This window comes from Acartia tonsa, chromosome 7, assembly GCF_053477335.1.
Source record: "Acartia tonsa isolate MP-2025a chromosome 7, ASM5347733v1, whole genome shotgun sequence".
NCBI classification, from domain to species: Eukaryota; Metazoa; Arthropoda; class Copepoda; order Calanoida; family Acartiidae; genus Acartia; species Acartia tonsa.
Window position 1 is genome coordinate 13,378,987 of NC_137266.1, and position 24,313 is coordinate 13,403,299.

The 24,313-nt window shown below is 34.0% G+C and overlaps 2 protein-coding genes and 1 long non-coding RNA gene across 3 annotated transcripts in view; 2 read left to right on the top strand and 1 right to left on the bottom strand.

Moving 5' to 3' along the window:
- LOC145324885 (uncharacterized protein sll0005-like) overlaps positions 1-24,313 on the top strand; it is a 103,344-nt gene that overhangs the window by 21,166 nt on the left and 57,865 nt on the right. The gene's annotated exons all lie outside the window — the stretch shown is intronic.
- LOC145324134 (uncharacterized) lies at positions 1,960-7,703 on the bottom strand. Its single transcript, XM_080166756.1, has 6 exons — positions 7,674-7,703; positions 6,656-6,732; positions 5,314-5,403; positions 4,937-5,047; positions 4,359-4,495; positions 1,960-2,219 (listed from the first exon to the last, which is right to left on the bottom strand). The coding sequence occupies exons 2-6, from the start codon at positions 6,730-6,732 to the stop codon at positions 2,158-2,160; spliced, it is 477 nt and encodes a 158-aa protein (XP_080022882.1). The 5' UTR covers positions 7,674-7,703; the 3' UTR covers positions 1,960-2,157.
- On the top strand, positions 17,317-23,909 carry LOC145324863 (uncharacterized). The gene is made up of 5 exons (XR_013881342.1): positions 17,317-18,542; positions 19,424-20,372; positions 21,094-21,153; positions 21,914-22,000; positions 23,652-23,909. It is a non-coding gene; the product is annotated as an uncharacterized LOC145324863 (long non-coding RNA).

Genomic DNA, 24,313 nt, shown 5'->3' on the forward strand with positions numbered 1-24,313 from the left:
ATGTTATTAATTTTTATATTTTTGTTTTAGATGCACCGTTTTCATGGTAATAAATACACATTTGTAAACATTCACATGTTGGTCATTCGGAGGGCTTGGAGATTAAGATTTCGTGTACGGCAAGGCATGCGTACCGAAACACTATCGATTAGGGTTGGGCCGGATATCCGGTGTGGCCGGATATCCGGCCGGATATCCGGCCATTTTCAATATCCGGCCGGATACCGGATATTGAAACTATCCGGCCGGATATCCGGCTCTATAATTTTTTATACTTTACACCAAAAATCTCTGCCCTTTAAAATCTTAAATGGCTATAATTTTCTTATTATTTAAGCTAGAAGAACATTTTTTCTGAATAAGTTTAACTTTATGTAAATTTATATAAGATTTCTGAAGAAATGTTTTTTTAATACTTTAATATCTGGTAATTTGGCCGGTTATCCGGCCGGATATCCGGTAATTTGGCCGGATAGCCGGATATTTGCCGGATATCCGGTGTTGGCCGGATATCCGGCCGGTTACCGGATATCCGGCATTTGAAATCAGCCGGATATCCGGTATCCGGTATCCGGCCAAAAAAGTATCCGGCCCAACCATCGATATAACGATATCATTTTGACATTATCGCTGTACTTTGATACGTGGATTTGGATGTACTGAATTTTAGTTTCCGAAAGTGTACCTTGCTTCCGCGCCCTATCTCAATATTTACTACTAGCTAAAAAAGCATCAAACTTCCAAAAAAAATCAAAATTTGAAAAATTAAAATTTTGAATGTATAATGTTTATACATTATATCGTTTTTTCCTTTGACCAGAGTAGCCGGAAATAGCGTGTGCAATAATTGAGTTATTTGCTGTACAACTTTGGAAATTATGGAAGAAATAGGCAATCCATTTTCAGCACATCTGTCAAACCTTTGTGAGGAAGTCCTAAAAGTGCATGGTAGTTAATTTTAAAGGGCAATGAATTATTCTTACTGTTATTAGAAAAGCAATATGTAATAATAATTTCAATAGATTGCTATATCAATAACTTTACACGCCCCTAGAGACCTCTATAGCTCGTGAGGGAGGGAGGGGGACGGGGTGTAATTAAATCCTTCACTTTCATTTTTAATCTTAAAACTAATACAAAAAAAATATTTTTTTCGGGGGAGGGGGTTATGAACTTATGAAGGCAATTTCACTTGTGATGGCAAAGGTCCTCCAAATAGTTATAAACCTACCCTAGACCTATATAAAGCTTCACTGTAAATTACAACCATGTTAGTACAGCGGTTTGCGAGATCTTCATCTACAAAAATACACATAAACTGACAGACATCCTGTTACTTTTATATCGGCCAAGGCAGCCTAAAAAATTATCGATTTATAAAATCTTTATCTCTTTTTGAGAAAGATGTTAAAAAAATGTTTAAATGTATCCAAGAAAAATTCCTTGAAAAATTCCTTTCCATCCATTGTAGGAGAGGAAGTTCCGTTGTAATATTAATAGTACAAACAAGAGCAATTATGTCCATAAGTTGAGCAACTTTGTTATATTTTGTATCTTATACCTCAAAGATTCCTGTAATGATTAGGTTAAGAAGTTGTTATAAGTGTTTTTAGCCGTTATAACATATCCATGCCTAAGAAGGAAGATAGCACATTTTTTTCTCCAACAAAATAGCTTAAAATCACCACTGGATCAGTATCTACATTCCGTGAAGGGTAGAGCAGTTACAGAGATCTTAAGCTTCAGATATCATACTACTATGTATTATAGAAAGATAGTAACATGACGTTTTGAGGTGTGAGTTGGACATTCTTGCGCACTAATCGAGACTGCGCTATAATTAAACAAAATTAATTCAAAAAAATTATGAAACCTAAACATGATTTTTAGCTGTCATTGGGGGCAACATTGTTAGCTGTACCTTTTCCTGGAGTTAAATCTATATAAAACTACAAGAAGGAATATTAACTTTTCATATATTTTTGAAAATTAATTATACAAAACATAAACATAACAAATAAAAAACAATGATATCACATTCAGTTTTGGATTTTAACAAAACAAACAATAATTATTATATTATATTATATCAATAAAGCTAATTAACAATAGAAATGGCTCCTGGAGGCCTTTATGCTGCCAAATATTTATAAAACTTTATTTTCCACATCCCAGGAATGAACTGGGTGTACAGACCACAGCTGTCACAGAAATGATACCTAAAAAAATAAGAATAATTATGTCCTATCATAGTAAAACTGCAATTTTAGAAATAAGGGAAGGATTTATCTCATGAAAAACTGTTTAACCCTATATTTCAACTTTTTTGCCAGCAAAATAAACAGTTAAAATTAAGTTGAAATTTTGACTGGCAAATCATATTGCATAAAGGATAAGGAAACAAGGATGACAACATCCATAAGTAGCGAAGCACAAAATCTATTATGAAATAGAAAAACAAAAAAATAAGTTATAGAGCAGATTATCTGATATCATAACGAAGAAAAGAAAGAGAGATATATGCATATATACATACAAAAACTTAAAATCACGAAAACTTAAAGGTTTATGTCTGAAAGTTTTTAAAAGCGAAGCTTTTCTATAATTAGGGTCGGTCCGTCCGTACCTCCGTCCGTCCGTCCGTCACGGATAGCTTTTTTCGTTAATTTAGGCATGTTATAATTGTCCTATCGATTTCAAATTTTGCATGGTGATTCCTTTAGTAGTTAGGTACGATGTAGAAAGCGTGGCAACTCTATAATCATTACCAAAATGTCCGTACGTCCATTTTAAACATGTTGATTTTTTTACTTTTTTAACAACAAATTTTTATGTGATCTAATCATCCGATTGATCTGATTTTTGTTATAGTGATTCCTGGGACAACAAAGTATAATGTTTTAAGCGAAGCAACTCTATAATTAAGTCCTAAAAATGTAAGTATGTCCATAAACATTATTCTGTATAAAGCAGTTTTTCAACAAATTTACTTACAATTTTGCTTCGACTCTTATACATTTATATTCTGATTATTCAGTTCTGACACTATATAGGTGTTAATGTCCGTTTGTCCTACCGTTTCAGTGCTTCGCTTTTATGGATGTTGTCATCCTTGTTAAAAGAAAAGCAGCTGAAAAGTTGCTTAAAAGCAGTCAGACTAACATAGATTTTTCTTACCTAATTATGGAGCATAAAGAAGGGAATATTGGCAAGAAGTTTCAGACGTGCAACTTAAGTAGTAGCCGAGAAAATCTGTTGTAAAAAACGTAAAGGGGCTAAAAAGCTGCTGAAAAGCATTCAAACCGCTATTGATGTTTTATACTTAATTATGCTCATGTTGATGTGAATGGTTACAAGAAGTTTCAGCCTTCTATCATTCACAGGAACCGAGAAAACTGGTTTTGAAAAATTATAGCGGCTAAAAGGCTGCTTAAAAGCAGTCCGACCGCTATTGATGTTTTATAATTAATAATGCTCCATATTGATGGGAATGTTGACTAGAAGTTTCAGCTTTCTGTCATTCACAGGAACCAAGAAAATGATTTTTGAAAAATAAAAGCTGCTTAAAAGTAGTCTGACCGCTATTTGTGTTGTAAACTTAATTATGCTCCTTATAGATGGGAATGTTGTCAAGAAGTTTCAGCCTTCTATCTTCTATAGGAGCTGAGTAAATCCCATTTCCACCATACGGATGGACGGACAGACAAAGTGAATTACAGAGTTTGTAAAAATTTAAGGGCAGAAATTGTTGATTGAGAGGAAAAAACTATATGAGGCTGAAATAGTCAACAAACATAAGTTTTACTGAGCTTGATCTTTAAATCGTTTATAGGTGATTTAAACCGGGGCGATTCATTCAGCGCACCATCAAATTATTAAATACCAATCTTTAAATCGAATTTGCATGGGCGATTTAACGCGCCCAGTGGCGCGGTACTGGCGCGGCAATGCCACTCACCGAGTGGCATTGCCGAACCAAATCGGGGTGATTTATTTAATAAATAAATATTTTTTTAAAAATTACTTTAATATTTTATTGCAAAACTATCGTGAAAACATTTTTTTAGTTATTTTTAAAATAAATTATATATTAATGTTTTATATAAAATACCATACTGACACGGCATTTTATATAAAATACCTTACTGACACTGCTTAAGTAATAAAGTTGTACTGGCGCGGATCGATATTTTAGTGAGTGCGCAAGCGATTTAACAACACCACGCCGAAAATCTTTTAAAAATCAGGTGCGCTGTAGCTTACCACCAGCGCACCTACGGTTCACCTCTGAATTGCCCCGATTCAGCGCACCATAAAAACGATTTAAAGATCAAGCTCTGGTAAAAAGGTATACTTACTAACGGTAGTATCTATGGTTGTAGTAGAGAAAGCTTCGGTTGTAAGGGTAGTTGTCATGTAATACCAGAAGAACCTGGCCTCCCTTGCTCCTTGGGGTTCTTCACTGCTTGGTTCAACATTTATATCCTTACTCATCCTTTATTGTAAAGTCTGTTAGTTTTTTATTTTATGGTTTCCATACATATACAAACTTACACCAAAATTTGCATTTTTTTTTAGTATTTTCATTAGTTTTCCATGAAATAGAAAGATAACTTGGGTTCTTTCTTACGGCATGATCATAGAGTTACGAATTAAATATTTCATACTATCTAATATTATCTTAAACTTTATGTTTGTATTCAATCCTGCCTCTAGTAGCATATTATTGTGTGAATTATCTATTACTAATGCTTTAATTAAAACTTTGCTAAAGTTAATTATATAATCTGTCATTATCATTGTATTTAAATATGTTGACTGAAATAAATATTTGATGTATTACATGCTGAACTACTCAAAAGTTGTGATTCATGTTGGTTAAGGCAGCAACGATGGATTTGATGAGTTTAAGTAAATGATTAGAAATATGAATGACCTGTTTGATTTACTAGGTTGTAATTCTAATTGTTCATCAAGAATTACAGTTCTCCTTTTCCTTCCTTGACCTTCAGGACATAGTACTAGGGGATTTTGGTCAACACTGGGTCTAAATTAAAAAAGTATGAATGCATCTTAAAAAGTATGATCAAGGGATTCTTAACCCATTCCCTAAAAAATTAAAACAATAACCCCCCTTCAACCTCCAACCCCCCCCCCCCCATAAAAAAAGAATTAACTGGAGTAATTACCAATCCCAAGTCAATTTTAACCCAGCACCTTTTTACCAATCTCAAAGTTGAATTAACCACAACCCCCCCCTCCCTCTCCTCAGTTTTTACCCTCAAACGTGAAGGAATACATAAAATAACTTACACTAAACAAGTAGCAGTAACAGATCTCAATGTTGTGGTTGGTAAGATTGTTGTAGAGGTTGTGGAGGACACAAAAAAGAACTTTGGTTTCCTAAGATTAGAAAACTATTTTGTAAAGTACTACAGTAAAACCAGAAAACTATTTTCAGGATTTTCAGCTGTTATTTCTTAATGTATCAGCAAAAGTACCATATGTTCTTGTTCCCTCTACAATTTTACACCAGATCAAGAAAAAAATTTAATTTCGAGCATATATCAACGGAGATTTCTTAAAAGCTTTTAGTAAATAATTTTTTTTGTTTCTCGTAACTTTTTAGATAGATATATAATGTCTTTCTTCTAACTGAAAAATAATAAGCAAAGAAAAACAAGTTTACTTGTAATTTATTGTTAATTCCACCAAAAAATGTCAATTTTTAATTGCAAAAAATACTTCTTGATTATTTGCAAATTTGCAAAATAATTTTGCTTTTTAGAATAAAAAATCATTTTGTTAACATTTTTTCTTTGCTTATTTGTTTTTTTTTTGTTATTAAAGTTAAGATTATTAAACAAAAAAATTCTTGCTATATTATTTCTTATTTATTTTGATGTTTTTTCTCAAACAATATTGCCTAATATATAAGTAAGTTTTTCAAAAAAACATCATCCTAAAAAGACTCAAAAAATATGTGTATAAAATGCTTGTAACTTAAAAACAAAAATTTGTATTACACTTTTGTATAAAGTTTCTGCTAGTAACAAAAATAAAAGAATTTATACCTTAATTTTGCCAAAAAAGTCGTTCCATGTAAAAATTTACTTTTTGCTCAGTAACTTTTTCAAAAATTTGGCTCTAAAATACTCCGTTGTTAATGTAGGTAAAATTAAAATTTTTTATATATTCTTGCGTAGAGATAAGTGGTTAGCAAGAACTGAAGCTACGGACAATAGAATATATATATAGGAGATTAGAAATCTGCATCAAATTTTTTTAGGATTTTTCATAAAATTCGTTTTTTGTATAATTCTTTATCTAAAAGCGGAAATACAATTTAAGTTCATAAATTTTGACCAATAGGATAGGTGGATTGAAAACTACCTGCGCTCTAATTGGTTGAATGATGTGCGACACTTAAGCTTCTCCAATCAGAGCGCATATATTTTTCATTTCACCAATCACAGATGTCAAAATTAATTAACTTAAATTGTATTTCCGCTTTTTTATAAACGAATTTGATAAAAAATCCTTAAAATTTGATGCAGATTTCAAATCTCCCTCTAACATTAAAATTCTTTCCAACTTAACGGACAATCCATGCAGACATCATTCTACTTTATGTTACAGATATAAAACTGTTTACCTAGCACCAGAAGAATTTGCTTTCATCAGAAGTGTTGATAAAACAATCACAAAGCACAGCAAGCTAATTTTAACCATCTTCAAAAAAGAATTTATTAAATAAAATAATATTATATTAACGGAAGCCTGCAAGAAATACACTGCTCTAACTGCTGAAACAAAAAAGGTTATAGGCATTTTAAGATGAAATTTTAGGTTTATGAAAATTTAGAAAGTTTTCAACACCTCATGTTAGAAATTTAAAAATTTAATTTCATCGACCATTAGCAAAATAAAAGCTTATTTTCAGCAGGAAGTTAGGTTGCGAATTTTAAGTAAAAATCATAGCGGAAAAAAATTCAACTAATACAAGTATACACAAATTGGTTGTTGAGTAGATTCAGCCTTCTGATTGGCTGGAAATACTAAAAGCTGGTATTCCAACACTACAGTACTTTTAATACAACACAAAATTAAACTGAATTTATAAAAAAAATACTTTGACTATGAAAATGGGTGTTTTCATTGTAAAAATGTAATTAGCAACTTTCTGCTAAAAAAAGCTTTTTATTTTGCTTCTCAGCATCGTAATTTATTTATAAATTTCTGTCATGACGTGTAGAAAAATGTAAAATTTACAAATACCTAAAATGTCATTTTAAAAACATAAACTTTTTTGTTATTGAAGCTGGAGGCTTCAAATTTTGGGTATTGGGTCTATTTAAACTGATTAATATCCGCTGCAGGATAAGAACTGAATCTCAGCCATACTGAAAAATCCTGTATAGCATCGTAATCAAAAAAATAATACTAGTTTTTATAGCCCGGCCATTCGGCTCTTCGGGGCTCACAAAACTGTTTTAAAACTTTTTCATCTTTGCTGTGTACAAGTTGAGACAAATAACTATACTACTATATGGCTTGCATGAAAAGTTGACTTGGCTGATAAATTTTATCGACATATTATTAGTTTAATGAGATTTTTACCACAAACTGAAAATTAAAATCTCAAGATAAATTCAATTGCCAGGTTTACTTACTTTTGTTCTTTGCAGTTTCTTAGTTACAAACCAACTGAAATCCAAGTGCAAATTGTACAAATATATAAGCTTTAAAGAGGTCATTGGGTTCATAGTTCGTCATTTAAGACAACAAATAGACGGTTATTTGCAAATTTTTAGCAATATTGATCTTAAGGTAAGGGATAAGACAATGGACGATAAATTGTTATCCATCCCTAATGGTTGTTGACAAAATTCAAATTGTTATACATTCTTAATGGTGATTGACAAAATTACCCCTTCTGTGCATGCAATTTATTGGTTAAAAGGTTTGGACACTGATAGATTAAACCAACCTATCAAGATTTAATAAAAAATGTTAAGCCTACGAATAAGAAAAAAATTTGGTTCTTGCATAATCTTTATGCTCGTATCCTCTAACTTTTTGATTTTAGCCTTACAAGACAATTGTTAATTAATTGCTAGATCTTTGTCTGCGAGTCCTTAAATTGAAAAAGGATTGCATGGTTTTTAGGCAGTCGAATTTAAAATGACGTAACTTTGAGGCAAAGGCGTGCAGAAGAGGGGCACAACCTACGCCCCCCTTGACAGGAGTCTACACTCTTCTGACTCCTAAGAGTGAAAAAATGACTCTCTTTGAGGGTCATAGAAGGCTCTATAAAAATTTGCAGTAAGTTGAATATTTGAGGGGCTGTATCCATCACCCTGACAAAGAAATAACACCTCTCTTGTTGTCTGTATTAAACCCCTTAACCACTCTCGAATTAGGTTTATCAGGGTTGTCAAAATTTTCGGATGCGCTTCGCGCAACCTCTTGCAAAACCCTGTGCACGCCATTGTTTTAAAGACTTGTCAAATAGGCTTTTTAAGTACTCTAAGAATCGAGGGAAAACTATTTTTTTTCTAGTAAAGATCTGTCGCCATATTACTGGAAATTGCCAATGATAAAACAAATCTGAAGGCTCATGATACGTACCAAATAAGTGACATGTAATTTTTAAAGCGAAGCTTTTCTATAATTATGGTCGGTCTGTCCGTACGTTCGTCTGTAACGGATAGCTTCTTTTCGTTAATTTAGGCATGTTAGAATTGTCCAATCGATTTCAATCTTTCCATGGTGATTTCTGTAGAAGTTTGGTATGATTTAGAAAGCGTAGTATTTCTATAATCGTTACCAGAAAGTCCATTTAAAGCATGTTGATTTTTAACTATTTTAACAACAAATTTTAAAGTGATATAATTATCTGATTAATCTGATTTTTGGAATACTGATTCCTATGACGACAAAGTATAATGTCATAAGAGAAGCATCTCTGTAATACAGTTCCAAAAATGATAGTACGTCCTTTAAAAAATCCCTTATTTAACCCGTTTTACAACAAATTTACTTTCAATTTTGTTTATACTTCGAAATTTATATTCTGATTGTTCAGTTTTGACACTCACAAGTGTTAATGTTGGTTTGTCCTACCGTTTCAGAGCTTTACTTTTATGGATGTTGTCATCCTTGTTTTCAAAATTTCAAGTATTTACAGAAAAAAAATGGTTTGTTAGGTTTGTACACAACTTAAATTTTCTATTTTGGGATATTTATGAATAGGACATTTTAACTTTTCTTTTATACATCGAAGATTTTCTATTATATCAATTAGGATCGATTTTAAACTTTACATCATTATACCTGTAACATTTAGGTATTATTTAGAAAGCGTAGCCACTCTATAGTCGTTACCAGAATGTCCGTACGTCTATTTAAAACATGTTGATTTTTAAACTGTTTTACCAATTTTTTTTGGTGTGATATAATTTTCTTTTTCATCTGAGTTTGGAATACTGATTCCTATTACAACAAGGTACAATACTATAAGTGTCAATCAAGTCTTAAAAATACAGTTATGCAACAAATGTACTTACAATTTTGTTTAGACTAATACAATTATTATATTCTGCTCATTGAGTTCTGACACTCTGTAATTGGTTATGTTTGTCCTACCGTTTCAGAGCTTCGCTTTTTAGATGTTATTGCTGTCATCCTTGTTTTATCTAGGCTTTGCAGTCATTAGCACATGACTACAATGCCAATGAAGTATTTCTCTGAGAGGGGGAAGGCCTTTTAAAAGCGAAGCTTTTCTATAATTAGGGTCGGCCCGTCCGTACGTCCGTAACGGATAGCTCTTTTAGTTCATTTAGGCATGTTAGAATTGTCCTATCGATTTCAAACTTTGTATGATGATTCCTACAGGAGTTAGGTACGAGTTAGAAAGCGTAGCAACTCTATAATCGTTACCAGAAAGTCCGTAGGTCCAATTTAAACATGTTGCTTTTTAACTTTTTAACAACAATTTTTTATGTGTTAAAATTATCCGATTGTTCTGATTTTTAGAATACTGATTCCTAGGACAACAAAGTACATTGTTATAAGCGAAGCATCTCTATATAACAAGTCCTAAAAATATATGTATGTCCTTAAACAATATCCTGTATTTAAGCAGTTTTTCATCAGATCTACTTACAATTTTGTTTCGTACGACTTTATATTTATACTAGCGGCTACGCCCCTAGAGGCCTCTAGTGGCAATTTAAATGTTTTTTTTTATATTTAAATATGTCTATGTTGCGTTTGACTTTTATGTTTCGTTGAACTCCTTGTTAAATCGATAAATTTAATTTTTTTTTTTTATTTCTCTTGGGAGGGTGGCGGTACCCTCCCCCAAAATAGTTATAAACCTTCCCGGGACCTATGAAAGAACCTCGTAAAAGTGTCTGACTAGGACGTCAGAAAAAAATAACAATTAACCAATGAGAAGCCAGTATTCACTGTAATTGACTAATGGTAAAATATATAGCGGTCTCTCATTGGTTAATTGTTAATTTTTCTGACGTCATAGTCAGACACTTTAACGAGGTTCCCTATGAAAATATACCCTGTTAAGGAGAACCCGATCGGTTCAGCGTTTAGCGAGATCCTTCGGTACAAACAAACACACAAATAGATATCTTGTTAATTTAGTATAAGGAATTATTACTTTATATGATAGGATTTATATTTTGATTATTGAGTTCTGTCACTCTACTCAAGTGTTAATGTTCATTTGTTTATTTACAACTACTATTTGAATCGCCCCTAGCCTCAATTACAATGAGATTAGGAAAATAGCATAAAAACAACACTAATGATGAGATTTTTAAGCTTCAGAACAAATGTACTTCCATACTTTTTATCATACCCAGAAGCTTCAAGCTAGCTAGAGGAGGAGTCGACCCTCACACATCACTTACAATTTTAGATTTTAAAAGAAATATACAAAAACAAGGATGACAACATCCATAAAAGCGAAGCACTGAAACGGTAGGACAAACGGACATTAACACTTGTATAGTGTTAGAACTTAATTATCATAATATAAATTTATAAGAGTCAAAGCAAAATTGTAAGTAAATTTGTTGAAAAACTGCTTGATACAGGATAATTTTTATGGACATACTTACATTTTTAGGACTTGATTATAGAGTTGCTTCGCTTATTACATTATTTTTTGTTGTCCCAGGAATCAATATACCAAAAATCAGATCAATCCGATGATTATATCACATAAAAATTTGTAAAAAAAAGAAAAATAATCAACATGTTTAAAATGGACGTACGGACATTTTGGTAATCATTATAGAGTTGCTACGCTTTCTAAATCGTATCTAACTACTAAAGGAATCACCATGCAAAATTTTAAATCGATAGGACAATTCTAACATGCCTAAATTAAGGGGAAAAGCTATCCGTTACGGACGTACGGACGGACCGACCATAATTATAGAAAAGCTTCGCTTTTAAAAATGAGCTCAAAAAGCCTGCAAAGTCATCCTACTATTCATGTTTTCAAAAAAAAACACTTTTTGATAATTGAAAAAAAGTCTGATTTGTTATTTTTTATTTAAGAAAAGATTTATTGTTAATTTTCTATTTACTTATTACTATAGTAAATTAATAAATATAGATATTGGACTTATTTGATATTATGATAGGGGAAAATTGACGTAAATCATGGTTCCTAATTATCATCAAATCAAATAAAATTAAATATTTATTTCAATTAACATATTAAAACACAATTATATGATACGAAAATTTACATTGTTGTATTGTTTATATAGTTATATTTCAGAGATAAATTCAATCTTATTAGAGTTAGACGATCACTCAAAGCCCAAAAATAATGGACTTAAAAGTGTATTAAACTGTGCTTAAGACATTTGCGAATATATTGCTACCATTAATTTGCCTCTAAGACGAAAAAAAGTATATTTTTTAAATATTTTTCTGTTGCCACAAATCAAATTTCAAAGTTGAGTCACCAAAAATGCTAATCTAATTTTTGCTCTATAAGACTCATTTTTTGGAGCTAGAAAGTGCTTTATACCTTATTTTAATCGCCTGGCATTGCTTTATAATATACAGGTAATAAATTGGTTGATTTTAGAACAGTTGACTAAAAAATCGAGGTTTTGTGATAAACACACTTTTGTTGTAGCGGCAAAAAATGATATTGTCGAGGAACATGCTAGCGGCAGTTCTCGAGATCTTGTCATACAGACAAATTACACATCTACTCCCATGAGAAAATCTAGGGCAGTTTACAAATACAAGTTTATTGTATGAAAACGGATGGCCTGATACAAAAATAGTAAAATTAATACATGATATTATAATAATTCATATTTCATTTTATGTTTTTTTGTTTAATAAAGGCATCAAAAAAGGCTTCAAAATCAAATTTTAAAATTAAGAAAAATCAAAACAAACGAGGTTTTGTGATTAATATTAATTTTATATAGAACAAGGTTGTGTGATCTAAATCCGGTTCGTGGAATTTTCAACAAATAAATCTTATTTTTTAAGAAAAAGCATAGTAAAACAGAATAAAATTAATTGGTTTATGTGTCAAAAAATCATAAAAACATTATATTTTATTCGTATATAAGTTTAATCAAAATCTGATCGGTCTATCTTCAGAAATAAAGGATATAAAAAATACGCTTTTTAAAAATAGAATAATTGCATTTTTGGACTTTTTATTTCACAAAACACACATAAAAATTTACCTAGTTAGATTACTCATCAAGCAGAGAGATCTTGGACATGTTTTAAGCACGGGGGACAATTCTTTCATACCAAAAATACTCTCTCATTGTCACACACCTTCTCCCTGCGCAATCAAAATAAATACAAACAATGTGCACAAAGGTGCTTGGCGTCACTCTCAAGGGATATACCGCGTTTAATTTCCAACATAAAGTCGTCTTCCGTATAAGTTTTGGGAGATTTAATCACGTAGGACAACTCACACTTAAAAGGTAACCAAATACCGATACAGATATATTATTTATAACATCACCAGAAGGAATTAAATTTTGGAAAAAAGTTTACAATTTATTTTTTACACTGTTATAAATTGTTTTTGTTCTTGTTTCTAAAAACAATTTATATAATCAAAAAAAGAATTATTTTATGCTTCTATTGATATGTTTATCATTTTTCTAGACTTAAAATAACTATACTTACACCATCTTAAAGATAGAACATTATCATTTACTAACGATTCTGAGTTTTGGAAAATTGATTGCTTGGACAATAGGGTACAATATTTAAAGTAAATCATCCCTTCTGAACCTTAATTGGTCGGAGATGGGAAGTTAAATGCCCCCCATCCCCCTATAAATATTTTCTCAGCTCCTATTACAGCTAGAGAGCTAAGCAACTTTGTGTATTTCCCAGTTTGATAGAGAATTTTTGACTAAAAGTCAGTCAAAATCCTATTTTGCTTCATTCATCCTTTTATTTAACAACGCCACCCACCCCCTGACCATTAAGAATCCTGTATTTATTTTACAGCAAGTTTATTTAAAATTTTGTATAAATCTATAGATTAATATATTGTTCATGTTTGTTTGTTCTAGTGTTTGATTTCAGAGCTTTGATTTTATGGATTTTGTCATCATTATTAAATAATGTTTAATGTTTAATAAATAGATCTGACGTATGAGGGGATGTACAGACAGACCGGAATACAAGTATAGAGTAGCTTCGACACAATTATATATTAATAATATAACAAAGGTATTTCTAAAAAATACAAGATTTATTAAGTAATTAAACTGGTTAGAATAGGCAGATTAATGGGATTATTATTTATTGGATATATTTAAATATGATATCAATTAAAGGCTTGGACGTCTCGTTTTCTGTACAGGACAGAAAACCACGTGCACAGGAATATGGGACTAAGACTGTCGACAACCTAGCATATAGGTATACAGTCTACCAAATGTAAGCTGGTGGTGAGATGTTCACACAAGGCCTACATAAAATCAACTAGTCCCTCAACACAGCAGGATGGAGTATAATGGCGGTTACAAGTGGAGGTCTGACTCAGCCAGAGAAGTATAGGAATGTGGACAGGGATGGAAATGCATAAACTTGAATGGAGAATGCCACACTCGCCTCCTTCTGAGGGAATATGAAATATTCCCTCACAGTTGACCTGCACGCCTGCTTCTGCGGGTTGTTGTTGTACTCGCAGGTTCTTCGATTGCGGCCATAGCCCTTTTTACGATATCAACAGGATTGGGTTCTGAGGGAGTAGGATCTTCTGGAGCTTCTGGAAGCTCTGGAGCAACAGCATTCTGGAGGGCCAACACGCCTTCGCAAGGAGGCGGGGCCACTGGGTCCTCAGAGACAGCACCAGCCTGTGGGTTAACAGGCAGATCAATTCCAGATGGAAAGAGCTCACTGATTTGAGTGTCGAGCTCTGTATCACTGTTTTCCTCTGCAGGATCAAGGACCTCGGGATTGCCTTCTCTATCGGTGGGCCTTTATTCATCAGAGCACTCAGAACCACCATAGTGGGAAATCAGCTCAACCCCATCATCATCTGGCCGGGGTGCGTCCTCAGCGGGAAGGGATGCCTCTATGGTCGCCACATTCTGCCCAGGTACATTTATAATATTACAACGAGTATTAATATATTTAATTACCCTGTCAGAGTTTTGGTCCAACAATCGACTAGTGGACTCAATAACAGAGGTCATTCGTGCTTTTAGCTCGACGGTCGAGTCCTCGGAGACAGTGCGAATTTTTTTTGCGCAAAGTTTTGCGGTTCCGCAGTAATTCTGCGGAAATTTCAATAAGGCGCTTGCCATGGTGTATGTGTGCTTTCTCAACATATGAGGCATTGTTAGCAATTTTAGATTCCAGGCTTCTCTGGAAGGGGAGAAGAGCTTCTTTTACGGTGGAAGATAGGACTTTTTTCCATTCCTCAGCAGTCACCCAAAAAGCTTTAGGCTCAATTTTGCTTTCTGCTAATGTCTCTTTCTTTTTAGGGGGTAATGGAGGCGGTTGAGTTTCCACCTTAGCCTTCTTGGCTGCTGGGCCACCGCTGCCTGTTGGTGTTGGCGGTCGTTTTTCTACCGCTTTTGGGGCTGATTTTACGGCGACTACCTCTAGTTCAGGTGAGGCATTACGTTTTGGTGGCGATTCCACCCGATTTTTTTGCGGTTCCCCTCCCCTAGGTATCATATTTTGTTCCATTAAAGGCCTGACCCTAGGTCTGGCTTTATCGGGATATTCGTTGGCTTCTAAACTTTTAGCCTGCCGCAAGTTTTCTTGCAATTCAAGGAGCTCCTTTGGAACATCTTTTCCAGCGGTGCGATAGACGTGGATCGATTTTGAGACACACTGGAGTTCAGTGAGGTTTTCAGGGTTGTGTGGCGGTTTTACTCGAGGCTGGGTGTGATACCTGTTCTCGTCAGGCTCATAGTAGGCTTCCTCATGGCCCTGGGGATAGCCCTGGTTGTTGTCGTAATAATAGTCCTCTTCATTGTAGAAGGGTGCCTCTTCATATCCTCGACGGTATGAAGGGTGACCGGCCCCATGGGAGTGGTGAAAACCCCTTGGGAAATTTCGCCTGGGATATCCTAAAATAAAAATAATAAACTTAAAATTAAGGGTCATTAATTCCTTATACCGAATAAGGAAATATTTTTACAAAGACGACCTTCAGGGACGACAATCTTATAGGTATATATGTCTGTTTACAGGTCGTCCGTTTTTTGGAGATTAGTTTTCCCCATTATTTGTAAAATCCCGTAATTCGTGTGTTTCACTCGTACCTCCTGCTTTGTACGCGTGAATTTTGGTGCAGGCTAATATATAGATGATAAAAACGACGCATAATAACGACCCTATTCCTGTAAGGATGGCTGCTACTACAAGCACTATATGGTACCAAGTACTAGATAGGAAATCAACCACTTTATGATACGTTTGAATAAACCAGGAGTCGGTAATTTTTACTTCAAAATTATTAGAGTCCGCGGCCAGTTGGCTGAGGTATAATTCCTCGGCACTTTCTGAGAAATTAGTTTTTTCTAGGCTTTGCCAAGAATGATAAAGAAATAGGCTAATCGGTTTATCCATAAGATATTGGTTTACATTTAATATTTGCATACCCTGCCCTTGATTACCAATGAATTTTCCTTGGTACAAATGTAAGAAAATTGGATTTTCGGAACATTTGGTTGGATTTAAATGGGTGGTGTTAACCAATCTGCGTGAAAACGGTGATATCCCCATAGTCTTATTATTAATTGAAACCGAGAAATGATCCACAAAACAGGGTAAATTTTCTCCCAGAGAAACATTGATTTTAAGGTTATTGCACTGTATTACCAGATCCAGTTCACCGAGCGCCCTAACTAATTTTTTACGTCGGGTCTGAATACTACTTTTAGACAGAAAGTGGTTCTGTAAGCAGCAATTTTCGGGGACGATTAATTTACTATATTGTTGGTAGGAATAAAAAATCTCTAGTGGTAGCATGTCATCTTTTTCTTTAGCGTTTAAAAGTGGAAAATATGGTTTTACAGAGTTTGTGAACCATACCATTAAGTTATCAATATTAGTTTTGTAATAAGATAATTCAGGAATTAGATTTTCAAAATGTCTTTTATCTTTAAGTTCTAACGCTAGCATAATTTGGGGATCGATCACTAGATATTTTTGGTCACCCTGTTCTCCTTCAAATGTAAACAATGAAATATTAAAGATGTCTACCGTTCGCCAAGGAGAAGTGAATTTTTGTGCGTTATCAGATTTATCATCCGAGATAATTCTATCGTAGCCTATTCTAAGATTGTGATCTAGACAATTGTTTCCCACCCAGTGACTGCCCAGGTAACAGCCCGCCTTTGTTTGTAATAATTCAACAGGCTCAGCCTGGACCCCTATTTGTTTTTCCTCAAATGTCCCAGGGATAAAAATGCCGTTAATGGTTACGCCGTGTCCCTCGCAGCGTCCCGTTTACTATGAAACGCGTGTATGACATCTGGTGTTCATACACTGAGACTGATTTTCCTTCAAAGTTAAATATTTTAGTTTTGGACATGGTGTAACAGTCTTCATAAGATACGAGGCTCAGTATCTCCACCAGTGCTGGAGCAGCGAGGTGGACGTGGCTATATCTGCCACAATACCAGTAGTGAGTACTGGTTCGGAGGTGGCAACGAATTCCAGGTATAATTTTTCTTTCAACCTTTTGAAGTAGGTGAAATTGTTTTTGTTCAATATTAGTAATATTGAGAAACGCAGCGCATTCAGAGATTTTCAAACGCGGTTTTTCGTTTGCTACACATTGAGTCGCATCTATTTGTATTATTTCGGACGCATTTGATTTTGCCAAAATAATAAAAAGCCCCAAGAATCCCAAAATAAATTTACCTCGAGCTCCTGGTGCTTTTGCCAAATGATGCTGCATTTTATTTTTATGCTTCTTGTTTTTCTCTGAAATATGTTAATTCGTTAGTTTTAACGTATATTTTTTTTTTTTTGTTTATTTTCATTATTATACATACATAAATTAAGCTATATACATTTGCCACCTTTGTTTTATATACATTTTATTTCTTCCTTTTAATTGGGTTATGCAGTCCGATTTGGACGTGTATGCGGTTATCCCCCCCTTGTGACCTAGTTTTTCTTTCTTCTTCTAATATATATTTAGGTACTATGCTTTGTTTGTTAACATTAATAACTTTTTCAGGGCTGGATTGTTTGGGTCGTTGTGCAAAGAAAGAAGCCTCGGACGGGACAGTTTCTTCTAAGAAACTATTTTCGACATGGATGTTAGGACCGGATGACCGATCTGCGCCAGGGGATTCTTGGTCTTTGGGCTGTGGCTCAAATGGTGAGTTTTTTTCCATTATATCCCCTCCCCCATCACAATCCACCTCCCCTTGGGGTACATCCTGATTAATTTCAGGGTTTTCTTCGATAAATTCATCACTATCGTTATCTAGGTAGGTAAAATCGTCGTTTTCTATACCTTTATTATCGTTTATTTCGGTTTGTCCGGTATTATCTATGGTCAATGTTATTTCCTCAGACGGGACAATTTCTTCAATTGGAAAGACGTTAAAGGAAAGTGTTTCCCCCAATAATTCTACTTTAGAATCTATTTTTCGTATTTTATCTCTACTAACAACTTGGTTAGTTTTTATTGGATTTGACCCAAAGGGACTAAGTTCAAAAAGGGCCTCTGAGAATTTTTTTGTTACAATAAAAGGACCCCCATAGAAAGATTGCAATTTTTTGCTGACCCCTATCTTGACTAGGTTAAAAAAGGCAAAGCATACGTCGTTAACGAAAATGGGGGATGAAGCCTTTCTAGATTTATTTTGAAATTCTAAATAGATTTTAGATTTTTTGGAAACCTGTGCAATAATTTCTTCCAAATTTTTTAGGTAGTTTAAGTAAGACCTGCAATCAATGTCTTGCCTGTTCTGCAGAATTGGTGAAAAGAAATCGAGATTAAGAGTTGGTTGTCTGCCGAACATAAGGTAATATGGCGTATACCCCGTTCTTCTAGACGTACTTGCGTTAATTACAAAAGTGGTCAAAGCTAATTTTCTTGCCCAGTCTTTACTTTCGAATCGGTCATCAGATCTTAGACCTGCATAAATGCTTTGATTATGCCTTTCGCATGGGTTACTATTAGGGTTTCTTGGGGGAATAAGTTTAGTTTCGATACCTAATTCATCCATAACTTTTTTGAAAACTTCCCCAGTGAAATTTGTTCCCCTGTCACTCCTCAATGACCGAAATAAGCCGTAGGTGGGTACCACCTGTTCAAGGATTACTTTCACCGTGCTCTCCACGGTGGCGTCTTTGATGGGGTGAGCGATTATGTACCTAGAGAATAGGTCAACTAGGATAAATATATAGCGGACATGTTGTCCTTGAAAGTAGTTAGGGGTTAAAGGACCGATAAGGTCTACCGATACCTGGCCAAAAATCTCGTGACTAATGGCTGAATGGGTGATGGGTTGTTTATGTTTAGGTACCTGTCCTATTTTTCTTAGGCAGGTGATACAATTTTTAATGCGTGATTCTACAAACTTATTAATTCCTATAAGGAAGAATCTTTCATTTATTTTGCGTATTGTTTCGTTTACCCCCTTGTGACCTATAATATTATTATGTGCTAATTCAAAAACTTTATTATATAATCCAATGGGTACGACGGGTCTTTCAATGAATGTTCCATTGCTAAGAGGTTGTCTAAATATTAGAAGTCCTTCCATAACATATAAATGTTCTATTAATTTAAAAAGGACCTCTTTCCGGCCGGTTAGTTCTGCTCTTTCAAAACTCGACAACTTCTTTTTTTCGAATATCCACCTACGAATGTCAGATAATACTTGATCTTTTTGTGTTTCAGATTGCCAGACATTGTGCACACCGACTTCCGACGCTGCATGTAACTCAAAAATCTGGTCTTGGTAGGGACAATCCTGTTCATAAGGATCCAAGGTAAATGAACTAGTGCATTTTTCACAATCTGTTTCCTTATGTTCTTTGCATAAAAATTGCCCTCTAGATAGATTGTCGGCATTGCAATGGTCCTTACCCTTCCTATGAATTACTGTAAAGTCAAAACTTTGGATAAAGAAAATCCATCTCAGAGTTACCCCATTTATTGTTCCTTTTTGCCATTTTTTGTAATGAACTAAGGAAATCGAATCTGTACGTACAATAAAGTTTCTAAATCTTAAATAATGGAGAAAGGTTTTAAGAACAAATACTAGGCATGCTAATTCGCCTTTATAACTTGGATAATTTTTCTCTGCCCCGTTACATTTTTTGGAACATATTCCAATAATTCTTTCTTCACCCCCCTGTTTTTGGCTGAGAATTCCAGCGAAATAACTTGTAGAAAAATCTACATCTACTATAAAGGGGTTTGGGTTATCCCACTGGGGATAGCCTTTACTTATAGAATTTGAGAACATATTTATAAAATTTTCCCAATCTTTTGATAGGGAATCGGTCCATTCGATAACTTTATCGTTTCTGTGTTCATCTAGAGTACAAGAGTTTTTTGCATAGGATGGGAAATAGGCCCTATAATAATTGGAGAAGCCCAGGAAACGCTGGAGTTCCTTGCCTGTCCTGGGCCTGCTCCAATTTTTAATCTGTTCTAAATATGCGGGGTTCATTTTAAGTCCCTGGGAACTGACTATATGACCTAAATATGTACATTCAGATGTGAAAAATTTACATTTGGCTAGATTTAACTTAAGTTTTGCTATTTTTAGGACTCCGAAGAGTTTTCTGAGATGTTTCAGATGTTCATCAACATTCTTTGAGAATATAATAAGATCATCAAGGTAAGAAATTATGAATTCGTACAAGCCAGGGATAAGGGTTAGGACTCTGTCCATCAAATGGCAGAAAACACTTGGCGCGTTACACAGTCCGAACGGCAGTTTCTTGAAAAGATACTGCCGGTTAAGGGCTGTGAACGCTGTCAAATGTTTACTTTCCTCTGAAATGGCTAGCGCATGGAAGGCGCTAGTCAAATCGAGGGTGCTAAATACATTGCCAGTGCCTAATTTTTCTAAATTACTAGAAATCAAGGGAAGGGGCCAGTTAATTTTTTGTGTTACACTATTAAGCGCACGAAAATCGATTACGAACCTAAGTTTACCCTCCCCCCCAGCCGTTGGTTTTTTCTTTACCGCAAAGATCGGGGAGGATCACTCGCTGTAGCCCTCCTCAATGACGCCCCCCCTTAACCAATTTTCAATTTGTTCTTTTAATTTGGCTTCGTACAATGGGTTTAATTGAATGTTTCTAGCCTTAGTAGGTTTGGCCCCGGGGATCAAGTCTATTTTATACTGTAAGAGGTCGCAGTTACCGATATCGGCATCGTCAACCGAAAATATATCGAAATGATCAAGGCATAATTTTACTACCTTTTCCTTCATCCCTGGGTTATTTTTGATTAAGTCGCTATTTTCTAAGTCTAATTTTTCTTTAATGAATTTAATTCTTTTAAGAAGTGTAGTTCCTGACAATTCATTTATTTGATTAATATTTTTATTGCAGGAATTCTGGGGATCCGATTCAAATTCAAAACAATATCCAACTTTAACGTTATTCAGTAAGGTAATATTTTTTCCTGCTAAATTGACAAAATTTACCCAACATTCTCCCTTCTCATTTATATTATAAATACCCTCCATAAGCATCAAGCCGTTATGGCTTGTCATTTTAGAATTATTTGGGGATATATACAGCTTCCCGTTTTTTCGGCGGGTAGGTATTGTTATTACCGTTGTATTCCCCCCCGGTAGAAATGTTGTTTTCTTTGCTAGTTTTACGCATGTTTTACTTTGCTTTAATGTCCCAGTCCCCCCCTGGTTACTCCAATTTATTCCTGGGATAAGGGAGTTTTGTTCTGTATGAACATTGTTTGTAGGAATTAAGGGTATGTTTTTACTTTCTTCAACTATGTTAATTGTTGAATTTTCTATTGGAATTTGCTCGCCAGTGGGGAGCTCAAATGAGAACTTATCTAGTAGCAAATTAATTCGATTAACTTTGAGAAATTCATATCCTAGATTTATAATTTTAGACATCGTTTCAGGGATGTAAAATGTTTCTTCGAATGTTTTATCTGATCCATTAAAACTGAATTTTAAGTTTACGTGTCCTATGATATTTACTGGTTTTAAATCTACAGACAGAGCGCTAAGATTGGCAGGGGTAAATGTGATTTTATTATCATCTAAGATTTCTTTAGAAATAAGGGACCTAAAGTTATTTCCTGTATCCACTAAAGCGTGTTGCAGGAATTCCCCCCCCGCGGGATTAAAAACTTTTAGTTTTGCACAGATTGGCATTATAAAATTAATTATATTTTTAGTCGAAGCCTAAGATGCATATCTTCCAAGATCCCAACCCCAGCGGTTAAACGGTGGTAATCCTCACACAGAGATTTCCTGTGTTCCAGGTATAGTTGTCTGTCGAATCTTTTTAAATAATGAAATGTTTTAACAATGTGGTTAATTGTTAAAATAATTTTGTATAACTTCCTGGGTTTATTAAGTTTTATTAAGCGCTTTTTAGCTCGAGAAATTTCTTAATAAGCATAAGAATGTTGATAGTTCTAAAGAAACTACTAAACTTTAATACGGGTCCTTATTTATATACTTGGATATATGATAAAAACCTATCGGAGTAAAATTGAACTAAAAAATTTTGAAAGATTGAAAGGCTACAAAGTAGCTTAAAAATAGGTGTTCAGCTTGCAACTAACAAGACATTAAAAACAGACTGAATTATTTTTTGACTTCTGTCTGTATTTATACAAATTATAGTCTTACTATTTTAGTATTTGAATCACAATTTTTAAATAATATAAAGTTAGCGCTGTGTTACAGCTCAAAAAATATTAGATATGACTAATATAATAAAGAGGATCAACCATGACTGATTTATTATTCTGATATTGTTAATATTTATACTTAATTTTTCCACCTATGGGGTAGAACAATATGCATTTACTTTTATATAGTGGCCCTTTATTCCGCTGATTATCCTAGCGGAAGTTAATAGAACTAAGATATTTTTAATTTGCTAGTAATCCTAGCAAAAAATAATTCAATCAAATATTAATTGACATAATTTAAGATTTTATTAATCACGTTTTAAGTGATTTAAGTTTTTATTTTTAAATGCTGCTTGATTGCAGCTCAAAAAATCAGAGAGGAAAAGATAATTAAAAATCTTTCTGAACAACTGAATTAGATTTGGATATTCACTCGTATTTATACAGATTTTCCAGTAGACCCCCCCCCCTTTTTCTTATTATCTATTTATATGGACCGCGGTAGCACTCGAGGCGACATCTTTCGGATACATAATAAATTAAATATAGTTCTATTATTGTCACTGTGCAAAATACAATGATATTAACCCATACAAATCCGTTATTATACATAATTGCTGAAGATGAACTGAAAATGTGCAACTTTCAAATAAAATTGATACTGAGGCTTTAGCTCTAAAATCATTGTTTATATACAGATAATTTGCTTACAGTCCCCTAGCGGTTAAAAATCGAATTCAAATGTTTTAGATTCATATGTATATACACTTAAAAATATACGCTATTTACATTTTAAATAGATCATGCGATATCAAAAATAAATTCTACTAAATAGTAAATAAGTATTCACTTGTTGGCTTCTTTATAAAGACTATTAATTTTTTTTAAAAAGGAATGGAAATATTAAGTGCATGTGAAATGCTCCTCAGGTTACCTCCCTACTTCCCCCAATTTCCTGTATCAGCTACAGTTGGATAGGGAAAGGAGGGGAAGGGGTTTATTTTATGTTGCTTAGTCATACTTAATAATAACAATTTGTTTTATTTTCCCGCGCCAAAGCATTGCCTGGTAAGGGATATTTGATATTAAGGAATTTGCAAGTTTAGCTTGACATGGGATATTTTGTTTATCTTTCCATATCAAAATATGAAATTCATTCAGCCAATTTTTATTTTCTAGGATAGGGACAATTAATATCGCATATATCCATTTATCTTTTACATATAATGGACGTGATTTTTAACAATCGCTTGTACATGTTTATCTATTTCAGATTCATCGCTGGCTTCCTGATCCATTTGGTTGATAGTTTTACGCGCATACTGCTCAGGTATTTTATTACTATTACCTGGAACCTTTCTAGGTGGGGTGAATTTACTTCGTGTTTTACCAAAACGGGACTCAGGATGTGGGGGCTCCCCAGCTTTCTTTTTGTTGCAGTTCTGCACTACGTGGCCAGGGATATTACAATGCCAGCATTTAATATTTTTACTCCTCCCATTAAAGACTCCTATGACGCCCTCGATTTGATCCCAAGCAATAGGATCATCCTCATGATCTACCCAAGAAGGAACCTCGTCAGGTTCTTAGGTTAAGTTTTCCTTATACACTGCCGTGTTAGTGGGGGTATTATCTTCGATAATGCTGATTATGGGTTGTTTTTTCGTTTCCGCAGAATTTTTAGGTAGGAACATTTCCATGGCTTGGGAATAGCAAGCCGAAAGGTTTTCCTTGCTAATATGGCCAGACCCGTCCCAATTAACGTATCTTTGTCCGAGGGTAATAAGTTTATTTAAGTAAGCGTTGTAATCGTCCAAAAATTGCATATTCTCAACATAATTGGCCATGTCCATGGCAAGGTTTGTATACAGCAGATTTTTGCTAACGTTAAGGTAGAATTCTTTCCACTTCTTTTTAGGTATGATGCCAGGATTC